This window comes from Syngnathus scovelli, chromosome 6 (assembly GCF_024217435.2).
Source record: "Syngnathus scovelli strain Florida chromosome 6, RoL_Ssco_1.2, whole genome shotgun sequence".
NCBI classification, from domain to species: domain Eukaryota; kingdom Metazoa; phylum Chordata; class Actinopteri; order Syngnathiformes; family Syngnathidae; genus Syngnathus; species Syngnathus scovelli.
The window spans coordinates 7815278-7833919 of record NC_090852.1 but is presented as its reverse complement, the minus strand read 5'-3'; the positions used below and the strand labels follow the sequence as shown (position 1 = coordinate 7833919).

The 18642-nt window shown below is 42.3% G+C and overlaps 1 protein-coding gene across 2 annotated transcripts in view; it reads left to right on the top strand.

The window, feature by feature from the left end:
• Positions 1–414: 414 nt before the first annotated feature.
• The window catches only part of mafb (MAF bZIP transcription factor b), a 38916-nt gene continuing 20688 nt past the window's right edge, over positions 415–18642 (top strand). Inside the window, exons 1-2 of one of the 2 annotated variants that reach the window (XM_049723824.2) lie at positions 415–1930; positions 2261–2843. In XM_049723824.2, coding sequence (XP_049579781.1) covers positions 915–1930; positions 2261–2291 — 1047 coding nt within the window. In that variant the 5' untranslated portion in view covers positions 415–914 and the 3' untranslated portion in view covers positions 2292–2843. Of the gene's footprint in view, positions 1931–2260; positions 2844–7744; positions 7814–18642 lie in introns of those variants that run through there. The other variant, XM_049723825.2, reaches the window with a different exon arrangement.

The window sequence follows — 18642 nt, the reverse complement described above, 5'->3', positions numbered from 1 at the left end:
CTTTTTGTTTGGCAATCTGTCTTTTTATTACTGCTATTATTATTCTCATTTTCATTAATGGCTATGCATCCTTCACGGGAGCAACAGTGTAATGTTTAACGATTTCATATTCACACTTTGTGGTCAATGTTTAACTTTTAAATTGTTGCCAATTATTGTAATTATGAAAAAATACTAAACATGCACCAGCCATAGCATAAAAATGAGTATAATCATTAGACTTAAATTGCTTCAAATTAAATTTAGTTTGAGTTATTTAGTTAAACATTGCCTTCTGTCTATTTTACAAATGTGTACCTTTTCTTATGCTAATGAGCTCCTGCAGCTCATTGGCAGTCTCGCTCAATTTCTCGCTTTGTGACGTCACTCCGCTTTTGAAATAAGCAATGCTTTTTAACTCTGGATAAAGACAAAAACATCTATCAATCCCTGGGTGGAGTTTTGCTTTTTTCTCCACCCTTCCAGCCCTGTTCTTCATCTCCCCTCCTGCTCCTGCTCCTCCTCCTCTTCCAGCAACAGCGGCGGGCAACTATTTGCCCGGGACACATACGTGAGCCTCCTCAAATTGGTGCGCTAATCCTAAAAGGAGCCATGAAGTGTTAAATGGCAGAAAGAGGCAGAGCGGCGCTCAGACTCACACACGCCGGGAGAGAGGCTGGAAACACCGCTGCTGCTCCACTGCGTCACACCGAAGGGGAACACATTAAAAAAAAACACCCAAACTTCTCTCCCGAAGCAAAGCAACGCCGCGCAATTAGTGCGAGGAGCCTCACTGTACTTCTCGTCTTGATTTTTTTTTTTTATTTCCTCCGCTTCAAATAAATAAAGAAATCAAGCTGGCTCAGTGCGTGTCTCAACAGCCCACTTTGACAGGTGCTCCTCACCCCCTTTGGAGGACTGTCAACAGCAAGAGGATGGCATCAGAGCTGGCAATGAGCAACTCCGACCTGCCCACCAGTCCCCTGGCCATGGAATATGTTAATGACTTCGATCTGATGAAGTTTGAAGTGAAAAAGGAGCCGCTGGAGCCCGATCGCAGCATCAGCCAGTGCAGCCGCCTGGTCGCCGGGGGATCCCTGTCTTCCACCCCGATGAGCACGCCCTGCAGCTCGGTTCCCCCCTCTCCAAGCTTCTCGGCGCCCAGTCCGGGATCAGGGAGCGAGCAGAAGGCGCACTTGGAGGATTTCTACTGGATGACCGGCTACCAACAGCAGCTCAACCCCGAGGCTCTGGGCTTCAGCCCGGAGGACGCCGTAGAGGCGCTCATCAGTAGCAGCCACCCGCTCCAGAGCTTCGACGGCTATGCCAGGGGGCAGCAGTTCGCCGGGGGGGCGGCACCGGCGGGCGCCATGGCCGGGGAGGAGATGGGCTCGGCGGCCGCCGTGGTGTCGGCGGTCATCGCTGCAGCCGCGGCGCAAACCGGCGCGCCCCACCACCACCATCACCACCACCACCACGCGGGGGCACACCACCCGACCTCCGGGTCCCAGTCCGGCGGCGGCGGCGGAGGAGGAGGAGGCGGCGGCGGCGCAGGGGGTAACCACCATCATCACCACCACCACCCGCACCTTCGCTTGGACGATCGCTTCTCGGACGAGCAGCTGGTGACCATGTCAGTGCGGGAGCTCAACCGGCAGCTGCGCGGGGTCAGCAAGGAGGAGGTGATCCGCCTCAAGCAGAAGAGGAGGACGCTAAAGAACCGCGGCTATGCCCAGTCGTGCCGCTACAAGCGGGTGCAGCAGCGGCACGTCCTGGAGGGCGAGAAGACGCAGCTCATCCAGCAGGTGGACCACCTCAAGCAGGAGATCTCCCGGCTGGCCAGGGAGAGGGACGCCTACAAGGAGAAGTACGAGAAGCTCATCACCACCGGCTTCAGAGAAAACGGGGGCTCCGGCAGCGACCACAACCCTTCGTCCCCGGAGTTTTTCATGTGAGTTTCGGCGTAAAATGAACGAAAAGTTTTCTCCTTTTTACCAAACTCTTGCGCGCAGTTAACTAGTTTGTGCGTAAAATTGCGCACGTAGAAAAAAAGTGTCAATTGAGGACAATGTGTTGACAAAGGCATTTCTTGGTGAGAATAAGGCTCTGAAGTGACGAGTTGGTGGACTTTGGAGTTTGGCTTTGCATCATGTTTTGTGTTTAAATGATTCATCATCGCTTATCATTTCCTCACTTTCCCCCCCCGCAACGACAGCAGACGTACATTCATTTTCCTGTTTTTGTGTGTGTTCAGAGTATACTTTTATTTTGTCATTTTCAGAGCCCCCCATACACCCCATTTTACCCTGTGAAGACATCCAAACTAATCTGGACAGATTTGAGTCATTTCTGTAAAGAAAAAAATACCCGCGACTGTGAAGCCATGCATGCTGGTCATGTTTCCTTTCTCTCTTTTTATTTGTGTTTTAACCGCATTGATCAGCTTCATCGCCCTGTGTGGAATCTGGACGATATCCACGCGTCACCTGGACCCTGACACACTTTTTCGCGTCCTATTTGGAGCACACTCAGGTCGGGATGACATTGAGATAAATCAACTGTCCAGGATTTGCCGACTGTTTTAATTTATCATGACTAAATAAAGTAGATCAACAAGCGGGCTAACGTGTTGCAAAAATAAGCTTTTAGTGTTTTGTACTTTTTGAGGACTTACGCAGAATATAGGTAGCCTATATTCGCTGAACAAACTGTTTGGAAAATCCATTATGTTGTCAGTGTTATGCATCGGTCATTGTGATGTCCTTTTTGTGGTGTCGGTGAAGAAGCGACAACGCTTTAAATGGACTCGAATAAACACACCATTCAGTTATTGAATGGGAAAAAAAATATTTTCTCCTGACGATCTTTTTTTTCTATTACGCACAGTATGTGCGACTCTCTGCCTGCATTTCGACATCACAACGCTGTGTGTTTGTGTGTGTGTGTGTGTGTCAGTGTGCGCGTGTGTGTGTTTGCCTTTGCTTTTGCCTCCCGATGAAACAAACAGAAATTATTTCAATTAAATGTGTTATGAGTGAAAGTAAATGCCTCATCGAAGTGGAATGGCAATGCGCAATTTACGCACGGCGCTGAATGTGTCTTTTATTTTCTAGTCCATTGCCCATTATCAATGATTTATCCATATTCCTATTATTTTTGGAATCATTGTTTTTTTTATATGTATTTCTGAAAGTGGTGGTCATCACCTGTTGCACAGCAGAAATCTGAAATCCCTCCCGATTATTACAAACACGCACACGGACAAAGCGAAGCAAATTGTCATACTTAAAATAACATGTTTTATTGTGTCTGAGTTAAAGCCACGTGTGTACTTTGTGTGCAACAGATCTAGTCAATGATTGATTTTTGAGTAAACTTGTACTTTTCTTTTAAGTTGACAGACGTCGACTTGTTGGATTCGCGCTATGTGCACAAAAACAGGAAAAATAAATTGAACATAGTTTTAAATTAATTTAAAAAATTGTCATATTTAATCATGTTTCATAGGAGAGAATGAATTATCTTCAGTTGTCTAAAACGATAGAACAGTATTTAATTATTATATTGTATGCCACTATTGTAATGCTAATATAAATGACCACACAGTTTCAATTGTCTAAGATTATTCAACAATTATTACTCCAATTTATTTGAGTACATAGACACCCAAAAAAAATGTGCATGAGGCATTCAAAGTCGCTCAGACCTGCAGCGTCTGACTGCTTTCCTGCAGACTAACATGGTTTTAAAGAACAAAGCTGGTGTGCAAGGTCATCACGCATGCAGTCTTTGTGGTGTGTGTCTGTGTGCGTGTGTGTGTGTGTGTGTGTGGGGGGGGGGGGGGGTCAAAGAAAGGAGGAGTTATTGGTTCTTTCTTCAAACGTGTGTTTTCTATGCAAACGTCTTATTGTGGTGAACACGTTTGAATGCACATCTGCTGCTCACGTAATGTACTGTACTCACAAACACACACGGTGGTGACCTGCCGCCTCTGTGGTCTAGAGAGAGGTGATGCGTTTGTACAACCTGGACGATGATTTTGTGTGGCGACTCACTGGCCGCTTTCATGATAAACGATTGGAGTAAGGTCCAGGATAAGCCTTTTAGTGTGTGTGTGTGTGTGTGTGTGTGTGTGTGTGTGTGTTGGTGTGTGCGTGTGCGTGTGTGTCCACTAATTTATGCCCCTCCTATCTGATTAGGTCCTGGTAGTGTTGTATTTAATTCCATTAGTGTTACAACCGAGAATCTAAAAGTGCAACTTTGCTGGTTATGCTGTGAGGGAAATGTCTGTGTCCTATGAGTATTGCTATTTGGCGTGCTTCACCTCCTGTACCTGCTCACTGTTTCTTCAGCACAGGATGTGAAAAACCAGCCAGTACACACACGTCGAATTATTAATCACCTCAATATGAAGAGTAATTCTATTCTCCTCCTCGCCATGTATTGACTCGTCACTCACTTTGCAGTCCACCCTGTGATTAAGTTATTAAAGATAATGTAGTTGTCCCCTGTCACCATATTGGGCTCCCTCACTTTTCAGGTCAACTATGGGAAATCGCTTTGAAATGTATCAATATTGGCATGTGAATCATGGCGGCATAGCTCACATTAATGTCTCGGAATTAACAGCACAAAAGAATGCGCCGCTGTGCGCCGTCCATTTGCCGGAGTGCTCGCTGACCACACATCCGTGTCTCTTTTTTTTGACCTTGGGCGATATAGGACGAGTGGGTGCTAAATGCATTAAATCTATGAGAATAAGTCATTTTATCTTGACATTGTAGAGCTTGTTCTGTACTTTGGTTCCGTCAGTCCAAAAAGGATTGCGTAATAAATGTTAAAGATGGAGAAAAGCCAGCTTGTTGTTGTTATCATCTATCGTGCAAAGAGTTTTGAATTACCAGAGCAAATGCTTTATGCTTCTTCTCAATTTGCAACACTACATTTTGTTCACGTTCTTGGAAAGAAAAGCATACACTCCTCCACCGCCCGATCTGCATCCGCATCACTCAGCACAATAAACATTTACATTTAAAGTGATTTAAATTGCTTGCATTCATGTCGCAGCGCCACACGTCCGTCAGGCGCACCCACGGCGGTGGACTGTCTCGCCCTGAGTTATGTGCCATTTATTTGAAACACTCATAATTCAGCTTGTCCTGTCATCTTCAGGAGAAGCGTGTGGGTGTGTGTATGTGGTGAGCGGAGATCTTGAGATGCTCCGAATCCAATCCAATGATCACAACATGAAGCTAACTTGCACGATCCACAACAAAAGCTGCATGAAAATTTTTCGATTTTGTGAGGTATTAATTTCACAGTCCAGGTCAATACAAGAGTAGTGTTTAAAAATTCTGCCTTTCCAACCTTGATGATGTCACTCCATTTTGCTTGAGATGCACTGTGAGACTTTATTGTAGTTCTACTTCGCAGTGGTCTGCTTTCACCAAAAAAAAAAATAATAATAATAAATAACTGTGCCCCTCATTTTGGGCCTCACGAGCAATAGGCTGGTGTGTAATGTGGCCTGTAAGTGTTTTTGTCCATGACATTTCAATATATTTGAGAAAAAAAACCTCAACAACTAATTTGATGGACAAGAAACCACCATGCCTGAAATAACAGCAAATCAGAAACAGGTCTGACTTACGAGGTGTCAATAAAATATTGAACCGATAACATTTTGTCTTTAACAAATCGGGTTTTGCGATGGATATAGGTCATGCCTTCTGTTTGTAATTGGTTGTTTTTCCTCAGGCGTGGTGGTTTCTTGTACATCGAAGTAGATACACAAACAGGCTCAGAGAAGGCAGTTTGTTTCCTAGTTGATTGTTATAACATATACAACAAAAAGTGGTACCCGCTAAACACAATATAATAAATGCTGCGTGTGTGTATCTGAAAGAAAAATCTTCAACTAATTAGGATTTAATGGTGCGCGACGTCTCTGTTGACGCTTTCAACAGTGCGTTGACTGGCGGGCCACAGAGCGCACTGTGTGTGTGTTTTGGACCACATGAAGTGAACATGAATGAAGGAGAAGGCGGTGTGGCGCTCAAACGCGTGCGGTTGCGGAGCTGGAGGCCAGCCAGAGGCTGGCGCGTTTGTAGCTGCATGTCAATGAAGCGAGTGAGCGAGAGAGAGGCGATTCACCCGCTTTGTGTGTCTCTCTGCCAGTCAAACAGACATTGATCTCAAAAGCAAGGCAAGGTGACCCGCCCGTGATGTTGTGCAGGCTTCCAAACGCTCCCTCCCTCTCGCTCACTTTCATTTGCACCTGGGAAAGGCCTTGACCCCACATGCTGCTGCCATGTAGCACGTGGGCCTTGTGCCCTATCTATCAATCCGTGTGTGTGTGCGTGTGTGTGTTGCAATTTATTTGGGAGAAATACGCACATGCAGAACAGGTGTGGAAGAAAGGCAAATGTTTCAGTGCAACAAGGTCTCCCGGGAATTTACTCAAAAAATGTTCAACTCAATTTGTCAATTTGCAGATAGTTTTACTAAGGAAACGTAATATTAATAAATGTATTTATATAACTTTTTATATCAGCGTCACATTGACTAACTAGCAATAATTCACCCTTAAACGTGATTAAAAAAAAACTCTCATAAACACCCTCCAGGAAGATGGGGGATATGATTCCCTCAAAACGTATTTCTTTCCATAGCATTTTTCTTTGGCTAAATAAATATCATATTTCCATTTTATTATTAAAATGTGTTTAATTCCAGCAATAATATCTTTATGAATCACCATAAAAAATGTAATTCTCCACACTTTGCATTCATTGTTGGAATGTCCTGCTTAATTCAATATTCCTTATTACTTGCTATATACCTACAAGGAACATTTTAATCTTCTAATCTTTTCAGATTAGATTTAAATATCTGTTAATCCTCCCTCAATGCTGCTGTTTTTTTTTGTTTCGTGTTGGTTTTACACACCGTCAGCCTCAATCACATAATTTCCGCAGTCATCTTTAAAAATAAACAAGAGAAACAAAGTTGAAAAACAAGAACAATCCATATTCAGATTACCGTGAGCTAGACGACTGAGAATAAACACAGACATAAATAAAAAGTAAACTTTTTCACCAGCATGTTGATATTTTTATTGATATTGTGATGGTACTTTGATTACAAAATTTTATGAAATTTTTGTCCGGCCTCAACCGTCACAAATTGAACATCCTCTCTCTTCAGTATGCTGCATCTCAGCTACTGGGAGCTCCAGTACAGTCCAACGGGTCAGAGTCCATTTGGCCCGAGTGGGATTATGTGAATAGTTGTCATTGTTAGTTTGAGATTGGATTGAGAGAGGCAGTAATCTGCTTTGTCACTCCACGCCTCCTCCCTCGCTCATTCAAGTATGATTTCTGAGGAAGAGGTTTTGCTGTACTGTCTTGATGACACTTGTCTCTTAGCGCTGATGTCTATAAATCTTTTTTTCTTAGATTACGTTTAAATTTTCACATGCTATGTGTTGCTTTGTTGTAAATTGATTAATGCATTTTTAGGGAACAAAACTAAAATAATATGTACCAAAACAGACTGAACTAAAAGATGAACTATAATTCTGGTTTGAACAGTTTTGCCATTCCTTTTTAATAATTTACCTTGAATCTTTTATAATTAAAAACTTCAGTCAATTAAAAGGCATTATCTATAGATAAATTCGGAACTCTGACTTATGATTACGTGCAAAATTATTTTATGTCTTTCTTTGCTTTTGAAACTAATTCTCAATCTCTTTTCATTACAGGACGTCGAGAAAATTCCTTCATCTGTGATAGAGAATTTGGACTTCAACGTCCCGTCACCCTCAGTTAAGGTAAAAAAACAAACAAACAAACAAACAAACAAAAAAAAACACCTTTCACCTTCATCCAGTCAATTTGGTGTTTTTATTGTCTACCTTTGACCACAAAGATAGGTTTGTTTGGCCTTGGTATGTCGTGAGGAACATTTTAAACCACAAATTATCATTTCTGTTGACTGTTATCAATTATGAAAGGATGTCGTCTCCGAAGGTTCAGAAATAATTCAAACAGGACAATTCAGTGAAATAAATTTGTGTAAAAATTACGAACTGTCAGATGAAATCTTTTTATGGGCAAAGCGCTTGTGTGTACCGATTTATTTCCATGCAGATTTCTGACAGCAGGTTCCCCGAGGAGCCTTTTATGATTAGATGCATTTTGCACTCGATTTTTAGCTCCGTGGGCGACCACACCCCTTCCTCTCTCTCTCTGCTCTCTGACAAGAAGCGCTTGATTGACAGGAGGGGGTCTGACATTGGACGCGCTCATGGGGGATGAGGCCGAAAACCTTTCACTTCATGTGCTGACCCTATGAACCTCCTTCACCCCACTCCTCTCCCTCTGAGGAGCCAGACGCTGTGCATGTATTTTTTTTACTTTATTTATAGTTCATATCTGACTCACATGTCAGATGGGAGGGGATGAGATACTCAAACATAAAAATACTGATTTTCAATGGTGAATACAGAGCAGGTTTAACGATTGTTGGCCCTTACCGGCACTTCGAACACACTCGCTATAACACCAACATACTTCATTCCGTATAATCCTTCAGAGATATATTAGAATCTGTCCTTTGCTGACTTTGATCACAAGGAAGGGAAAAAAAATGCTAGCGTTTGCCTGATTATCACAATGTGTGATATACGATGAAGCAAAAGTAGGAGGTGATAGGTTGCTAGCCATGAAGTCTTTATAAATACGTATTTTCCACTAAATGTCTGCCCATTTAATCTGATGTGAATGAAGGTGCATAGTCCTGATTTATTTCACTTTTTGCATCTACCATCCGCTTACGTTGAGGCATTTTGATGCCTGAAGTGACCCAGCATGTTCTGCTATTTGAACGGGACGAGTCAGTATTGTTCTATCTTGGCGGAGCAACTGAGGGGTGCTTGCAAGAGGACTCAGGCCAGTGTGATAGGATTGCGGACACATACATATATATGTACGTGGGGAGGATATGGGGCGGACAGACAGACAGACGGACGGGCAGGGTAACCAGAGGCAGGCGGTGACCTTCTGTGCTGCTGTAAGATCGAAGGCTTTATTTAAAGGCCTGGTCAATGTGCTGGATGCTGCGGAGGTATCAGCCTCGCAGCCGGCCGACTCATCAGCAGGACTGTAATACAACTCTGACTCTAACCCCCAGTGTGCGCGCACACACAAACACACACAAACGCACACAGTGGACACATCAGGTTTTACAGTGCAGCTGAGAGGCTGGCCAGAGGAAATTACAGGATCAGCATGAGCTAAGTTTACGGTGCAGCAGGAAGAATACTTTGCTGCTTTTTTTCCAGATGAGCATTATGCTTTGTCATTCTTAAAATAAAACAATAAAAAAACACCTGCATGTAAGCTTACCTTCATACTCAGACACCAGTTCCCTCTGTACCGGAACATTAGAGAGAGTACATTTTTTAACAAAACAAGCCTATTAAAATGTGTGTAATTTCACTCATGTTTGGGCAAACAAAACATTCAGATTTTCAATCTTGAGGTGACATAATACTGGAAGGCTCCCACGACTGCTCAAGTGTGGAAGGGTGTTGCGAGATTTGCTCTCAAGCAGTTTTAGGGTTAATAATTTGTAAAAGGAAAAGACCATGTAGGTGATAACTGACCACTAGTATCAGTTTTTGAAAAACTACTCAGTATTTCATATTTGTAAATTTAGTCTGGACACAACAATTTTCTAGAAAATGGAAGACGATAACAGTAGAGCCAGTTTTAATTCACCTGCGCCTATCGGACACAACTCACCACCTTTGTGCCTCTGATGTTACCTCAGAAGTGGGAAAATTGTTGACTTGTATCTCAGTCAGTCTTGGTAACTTTCAAGCAGAACCGCAGAACCACCACACAGCTTTGGTAACAACTTTGACCGGCAGGGCTATTGTGTTCTTTTGGAGAACCGAGCGGCTATAATTAGTGAGCAGTAGACAGAGTACATCATCATCATTCAACGTGTACTAACACTTCTTCACGTTTTACATGTGACAGCACGCTCAGAGCAGGGGCCAGCCAAGTCGTGAGTGACAGAATGCAGGATAGTGAGCTTGTGTGGGACACGGTGTGGGAGGGAGGACACCTGCCTGCTTCAGCACTTTCCCTCTGACACGGGCTGAGGTCACAGACAGGACACGTTAAAAGTGGTTTCACAGCGGTGCCGCAGCTCCAAGAACTACGTCTTGCTCGCTTCACACTACCTGCCTGTTTCTCTTTTTTTAAACTTTCGGGAGTGCAGTTGCAGTACAATTCTGATATTAGAACATGAGAATATTCTACATGAGAATGTAGAAAATCACATCACATAGAAGACAGTGTTGAATAATCAAAAGTGATCAATCCAAGTGGCAGTGTACTAAATATATTGAGCATCTTGTAAAAAGGGTACTTCTCTTCCCTGACACCCTAACCAGAAGTTACTCATTATCAAGCCTCTTCCGACTTGAGTGCTTGTTAGTGTTCGACGTAAAACAGGACATTTATTTAACCATCAGCAGTTTTAAAGATACACACGACAAACATAGAACAACTGTGTGTATAGATTTGAATCATTTTAAAGTGTTTCTTCTTCTTTCGCTTTCTGCTACATCTCAAAGCTTTGCCCTGGAGCCACACCTCCAAACATTAGCTCCTCTTTTCAACTTATGTTAATATACAATCGTGTCTCTGAGGTTTTCACTTGTTTGCCCCGGTTGTGTTGTTTTATTCAAACGTAATTAGTTGTTAAGATGTTACCAGCCTGTGTGTGTGTGTGCCTCTGAGCCACCGTTGTCCTCGGGTTGCGACTGGGTGCTCGCAGCTTGATTGAGTGAGGAAAGCGGTGTGATCTCATGTTTTCTTCACGTATGGTTTGCAGCCTTCAGCCTGCAGCCTTCCTCCCGCCCGCAGCATCCTCCTGTTCCTCCGCACACGGCAAACGCACACTTTGTTCCCCTTGCGTCACCACAGCAGCTCTTGTTACTCAACTTAAGTAGATTTTTATCGTAGGAAATTAAGTCATTCTATAACAATGCATTGGAACCTAAAGTGTTTGTATCGCAAATCATCCTTTCCTATTGAAATGAATGGGACTTCAATTAATCCATTTCAGTCCCTCAGAGTATTCCAGTAAACCTTTTGTAATGTATTTTTTAATTAAAAAAAATGCACTCAACAGTGTACAATAATAGTACCATAATGAATAGAATTTAAGAATCAAACAGTTGTTGCATCATGCTGAATTAAATGGGCATTGTGCTGCTCATTCTAATGTACTACCTACCTTGGCTACCAATAAGTAATACACACATACTACTCACAGATTTGATAGAAGATCATTGCATCTAAACTGCAATAAAATTACTTGTTTGCACAGGAAAACGAATACATACGTATCTGCATGTGTTGCTTTTGCTTGTGCTCGAGTATAAGTTGTTAAAAGGTTTATAAATATCACAAGATCAATGCTAGTTTTGTTAGCCTCTCTCTGCTAATTTGCATCGTGTGTTGGCAATAGGATGGCCAACTTGGTAGCTTTGGTACATTATCTTCATTATATATCTATTTGTAAAGCAAACTTCAACGAGGACTGGCAATAGACAACTTGAAGCTGCTTTTTTGAAGAATTGTTCACTATCTGCCAAATTGCCGCTTGATGTGAAGTTCCTGCCATCAGCTAGCACTTTTAAAAACAGATATCTGTACTTCCTACTTCTATGTCAAAATAAGATTGCTACTTTTTTAACCTCAGTAAATGGCAATATCAAAATCTAGTATTTAGAGAGAATGACTAATTGAAAAGAATCTCATTTGAGAAAATAAAAAGTCCGTTTGGTTGTTTTTGTTTTGTTTGTATTTTGTATATTGCAAGTACTTTTGCCATGTTTGCATATAATTGAATTCCATTGGCTCCATGCTGCAGAGTTGTTAACACGAGACAATGCTAACAGTCCTCAGGACGTGTTTCCACAGCAGAAAATGAGCGCTAAGCTCTCTCTTGCAACATAATTTATTCAAGGCGCCAAACTGTGTCTTGTGTAGGCCCTAAAGGATCCTATTTTTATAGCCGTCAGCAGCAGCACTTCTCATACACACACATGCAGATTATGTATCACGGCGATGCCTTTGGGTGGACACAATGCGCGCGTTTCCTCTCATGTCTCGTCCTAACCGTCTTGCATCGTCTGTCCGTCCCCGACACCCCCCAACTTGGAAGCGCCGACAACGAGCTGTAATGGCACATATTTCCTGGGCCCTGGCCGAAACGGGATGCATCTCCTCCTTGTTAGCTTGATAAATAACAGGGCTGCTGGGAAAGTGCTGAATTTTAGCTTTCGGCCTCTATTTTCCATCGGATGACATTAATTTTAAGTGGCGGGGAGAAAGCAACGAGCTAAAACAGACAAATAAATAAAGGCGTACAACGGCTGGAATCACTCTAATGTGACCTGCTTGTACACACACTCCTTTATTCAGCCGTAACCGACGCTCACCGGCCAACGCATTAGGTCACACTCTAATGAGGTTCAATACTGTAAACAAGATGTTTTTTGGGGTGCGTTGGTACAGAATGGCATTAAATCATACTGAGAGCTGGTTCTTATATTTTGCTCCTCTTATGTAGCCAATTGAAGTCTATAGAAATATCACATTGATGCCTTTTCAAATCTGTAATGAGATTGATTTATCACAGCAGTGTTTCTTGATTAAAAGGATTAAAAATGTCTGTGTTGTAGATTCAAAGTAAAAGTTCAAGACATTATAACATTTATGAAAAAAAAACATAAAAATGATTTAATCAAAATCTTTTGCGCATAAAATTTGAATAAACAAATGACATAAATTGGTGTAAAATTTGTTCCAGACTTACTGAAAAAGTTAAAAATAACTGACAATTGGTGATACTTCTGTATACCACTAGAGGGCGTGCGCATCCTACGAGCTGTAGGTGGAGCATACTCGTATTAAATGAACTTTTGTATCTGATCTCATTTGGCACTTCGGCTTTATATTTATGTTGGGATTTTTTGCTGTTTTGTTTACAAACAAGCATTGCACATGATTGCTCATATGTGACGTTTTAGTGTGGTCTGGTGTGTAAAATAAGGTCTAGAATGTAGGAGTTATTCAAATAATATATTGGATTCATTTGCGATTACAATACACAAAAGTGACATCATAATCTGTGCTTTTGTTTCCATTAAGCCGATTTCTCTCATTCTCTCGCATCCCAAACGCAGCCGTGCCCTCCAGATGTGACGCTGGCAGTGCAGCAGTCTTCGCTTTTAATTTTCTGCTTGTATTTATCACACGTTGTCGTTTGGCGGTCACGTGACCACGTGAACTCCTCCCGAGTGGCAATTAAGGCTGATAAATCACTCATTTACAGGAAGAGGAGGAGGATGGCGGAAACGAGGAAGGAGTGAGATACCGGGGAAAGGAAAGATTAATGAACAGCTTGTAGTCCTTCACAGATATTTTATTTGTTCATTTACTCGAAGCCACAGCGTTATTGTGTGCGTGGGGGGGCCAACGTGTAGAGGCGGATGCACAAAGAGAAGGATGCAGGTAGTTGCTGTCCTTTACTGCCATTGTGACATGACTGCTAGTGCATGTATGCACCTGCAAACGTATTAAAATACAGTGAGACAACATGGCTGATGGATCTCTCCCGACTATAAACAGGAGAGTAAACACACTCACGCTTCGGCATGCGGAGGAATTTAATTGCGCTATCCTTTATTTTTTGTCAGCACGTCGTCAGAGATGTTGTTCCATCCCTTTTTATTTTGGCGCTCAGGCTCACAGTACCGTAATGGTATAAGTTACATCCGAAAGTGTGGCTCAGCAGCCCGGCTGCAGGTCAGTGCCCCATTGAGACTGCCCACTCACTTGAAAAAGGCTGATTAAAGATTCATGACAAAAGTGGCAGGGAGGGGGGTGAATCAGAACAGCCTTTTAATGACCGGGGAAGAAGACAGGTAGAGAGAGAGTGAGATGGGAGTGTTTTGTTTCACCTGCTCACAGGAAACCATTGAGAACTTTCCACCTGCATCAGTCAGCACAGTGAGGATTAAATGTTATCAAATTAAACTGGTTACGTACATAGCGACCTTTAACATCTTCAAGACAGATTCATTGGATTTACACAATTTCCTCTGAAAAATGTTGCTTGTAATCAAGCATTCTGGAATCAATTAATTACAAAATCTGAGGTGCCATCATCCAAATAGGAAAAAAAATGGTTGCATGGAAATTTCTAAAATATTGTATTTAAAACAAAATCTGAAATATTGAGTTTTTGCAATATTCTCCTACAAATAGCGGTGGTCCATTCGACTGCCATTCTACCGAATTCAAAACAGAGTTAACTAAAAAAATGGAAGCACTGGGAAAAAGTGAAACGTTATTAGCATCCGACCACCTGGGCTGAACATCTGCAGCATCACAGGGAAGACACTCCATACATCACCGCTAGACACACACACACACATATGCACGCACACACACACAAACACACACACACAAACACACACACACACACACACACACACACACACATACACACACACACACGTCCTTATTGACATACGGAGTGCTCCTGCAAGGGTGGCGAATCGGCTTATTAGAAATGCATAGGCCATAGGTCAAGTACAAGTTTCGCTCCTCTTGTCGGCGAGAAGGTCAAAGATCATCAGGTCGGTGTCAGAGGCCGGTGTGACGGCTTGTGATCGGTTTATCACAGCACGGGTCACCGGCGAAGCGGCGAGAGCTTCACAAATCAAAGTTCATTTGCAGTCAACACATTTCTGCTTCCCCCCCATTTTCTATTTGTTTGTCTTCCATTCCTCCACTGCAGTAACCACTCGCCTTTGAAAAATTATGTGATCTTTTCATGTTCTATTAGCTCTCTTTCTCCCTTGTGCTATTTTTTCATCTTCAAAGCGAAAGCTAAAATAGGGCGATCATTGCAATTTAATTACTACATATCCCTTTGTGAGTATGTGTTTGTTTGCGTGCGTAGATTTGCTGGCCTGTGCAGTTTTTTTTTTCTTGCTCTGTGACTCCCGTTGCCTCCCCGTGTCGTCCCCCGGTATTTTGAGTGAGGTGCCACAGAGTTTATTTAAATAGATGAGAAACGCAATTCCCAAATTAGGGGGAATCTCCTGTCGCATCTCAGTCTCTTTCTAATAACCCCCAGCGTTGCACTGGATCCTCTTGACACACGCACATGCACACGCAGAGTATTGCAGACGCGGTGTTTTTCACTCTCAGGGGTAAAAGGTTTTCATAAATGAAAATAAATACTTTTCTTCATATGGAGAAGAGAGAGGAGGCGATGGCAGAAATGACGGTTTGATACCTCAATGCAAGCAAATATATGATTTAAGGCGCCGCTTTTCTTGCGCAGTGTATTGTGCAAGTTAGCACAGAAACACACTGGAGGTAAAAGGAAGACTGAAAAAATCCGTTAATAGTCTTGTAAAAGGAAATTACCTTTGTTTAATATTAATATTTGCTGGCTTTGCACTTCTAAAATCTATTCTATGTTAATTGTAATATCACACAGTAAGATTTGTACGATCAGACAGTGTTCCTTATTTTCCATACTCATATGTTGTTTCTGTTTTGTCTGATTTGATTTGAAGCTAGTCCTACTCCCTGTTGAATTTTTGCGTTACATGCACGGTAAGGTCACGTATGCACTTTCTTGTCTCTCTCCACTTTTGTTTCCTCCCGACATTTCATTCAACAAAGCTCTGACAGCTCCATAACTATAACTCTCTCCTGCTCCTCCTTCTGTGTCCTCCTCTTTGGTCCACGCTAAACGACTCTGTCAGAAATAAAGAGCACTTATCTTATCTGCTGCCTCCACTCGCTGCCGCCCACGTCACGCAAACTGATGTACGCGTGCCTGCCTCTCCGCTTGACGTGTTTTTGTGCACGCGTGTGGACGATGTCCCATTTTGTCACTTTGGACTTTTTAGAGTGGTGACTTCCCGTGTAGTGTAACAGAGTGGCTCTGCAAAGCTTCTGTCTTTGTCTTCCTCATCCATATTGGCGAATATATCCATCCATTTTCTAGAGCGCTTATCTTCACTGAGCTTTGGAGCCTGTCCCGGCTAACATTGCAGCGGAAATGGAGTACTACCCCAATGACTTGCCAGTCAGTTGCAGTCTACTGTCATTAAGAGCTCCCAAAACAAATACAATTAGGAGTTTCTATAAAATATTCTGTGAAGATATCCCTAAATGGTCAAACCATCACCACGCCAGACATGACTTGAGCTCAATGAGCAGCACTTTAAATGCTGGCAGGGAAGGTCTGATTCTCATGAACAAGAGTCTGAATATGATTGGTTGATTGTGAACACAGTTAACCCCCCCCCCCCACCCCCCCACCCCCAGTTACAAGAGGGTGTGCATACTTGTGCAAATACATTATCCAAGCAACCCTGAAAATCTTTTTATTTTTAAATCTGTTGAGTTGTACCGGATATGTAGGTATAACATTATTTAAATGATTTATTTCATTTTTTTCTTGGTATCACAATAAACCTGGCATTTGAACAAGGGTGTGTAGACTTTTTATATACAGGACTTTTTGGCATATCTGCCGGCTCACCTGTGCGAATTGGCGCGCACGCTTTAAGAGCGTCCTTTGTGTGAAGAAGGACAAAATGAGAGCAGAGGGAGAATGCGCAGGAGACGGCGAGATGAAAAGTGTGATAATTCTCCTGCTTCCCCGAGGCTTCTTGGAGCCCTGCAGGCCCCCTATAGGTCCCCTGGCACGTGCCTGAGCAGAAAGCCGGGGCCTGCTAATTGGCCCCTGTGATAACACCACCAGAGAAAAAAAATAAAAAATGGGGGTGGTGGTGGGTACGCATGTGAATGTTTGTGTTACGGAATCACAGCATTGCCCAAATGCTTATTTTCATATTTCCCCCCCAAGTAATAATTTATAGGTTTGTATTTCTCCTTTGAAGGGTGTTTGACTTACAAGTGGTGATGAGTTTTCTTCCAACGTGCTCGCTCATTGAAGTCGGAAAGCCGCTGAAAGACAATTAAAAGCGTGCTTGCCAGTTCAAAGCGCCGCTTCAGTCTGTAAACAGCTTGTTTCTCTCTAATTGTTTCATTATCTCCGTGTGCTTATTAAATGTAGCGTAATTGTTAATTACCACAGCAGCTTCTGTAAAGAATTTGTCTTGAGTATCAAAACAAATTAATTAAAGCCAATGCGTGCGCAACAACAGCCTTGATAACAGCAGGTGTGTGCAAGTTTGTCATCCACTTCCACAGCTCCGGCGCTAAGCCTGATTGTTTGAATCCTTCAATGAGATTCAAATGAGATTCATAGCAAATTGTTGCAGCACAGGTAATATGCAGATTCTTTTAATGATGAGTCCAAAGATGCCAGTAGGAGTTCCTGCGAAATATTTGGGTGAACTATGCCGCAGCAGTCAAACCACTATGACATATTGTGAGACTTCAATAACTTAAACGGTCAAACTATTTTTTGAATATTTTGACTTATCTTTTGAGAGCCGCAGAATACTCCATATAAGTTTGTTTCTGCCTTTTTCTGTTCTTTTTTAATCAACAGAAGAATGTGTTGGTTTCAATAAAACCACACTAATATTTTTTGCTTTTGTGACACCTGAAAATATAAAACAACGAGACTTTTTCTGTCAAAATTATAATTCATTGGCAGATCAAACAAAATATGCCGTGGGGATGGCTGACTCACCACATAGCTTGAGTTGAGTTTCAACAACTATTTTACATGATATCTGTTAGTGTAGGTGTCTTACAAGTCTGAATTTCACAGACAAGCTGGGAGAGATCCTCTTCCAGGCCTACCCATAGAAAAACAAACTTGATGAAAATATTTGTCTATGGCAGTAACAGACTGCTTGCAATCCATTTTTATCTTAATTAGCTTCATAGACTTCAAATGTTGTGTGGCGCTTACAGCGCTGCCCAAATGCGGCGCACTGCTGATAGATGATGCAGGTGGAAACACTTCATTTCAATTAGCGCACAGGAAGCAGGAAATAACTGGCAAATCAATTGTCATTCCGATACGCAGAGGCCTGCTTTCAGGATGCGGATCGGGTTCAAAGTGGCCAGACCGAGATGGCGGAGAAAGTGCATCGACGGTGGACACATTTTGTGCTTTTTTGTGATGGAACGCTCAAATTTGTTTCTCTCAAACTGTCTCACTCTCCTTTTGATGCACAAGTCATGAATGACTGGTTTTGTTTCCAAAATTAGTTTTTAACCCAGTTTTGAGTTAAGTAGTGATATATCGCTGGGCCACTATTTTGATACGGCACAAAAAATGGTAGTCGGAGGTTCCAATGTCACTGGAAGAGATGTGTTCTTAAACTGTATCCTTAGATTTTGGTTAATACATCATATTATATGACATAGTATTGCTTTAAAAATAGGTTTTTGTAATTGTGTTGCTGCATGCAGCTAAATATACCGAGAAAAACATGCTACACTTTATGCCTTCATGGATATTAAAACACAAGTGATGGGAGTGCGTGACTGAAATGAGGTGTCCAGGCTGCTCCGTCAATATTAACAACCACTACAGAATCTTTAAAAAGTCTGTAATGTGGTT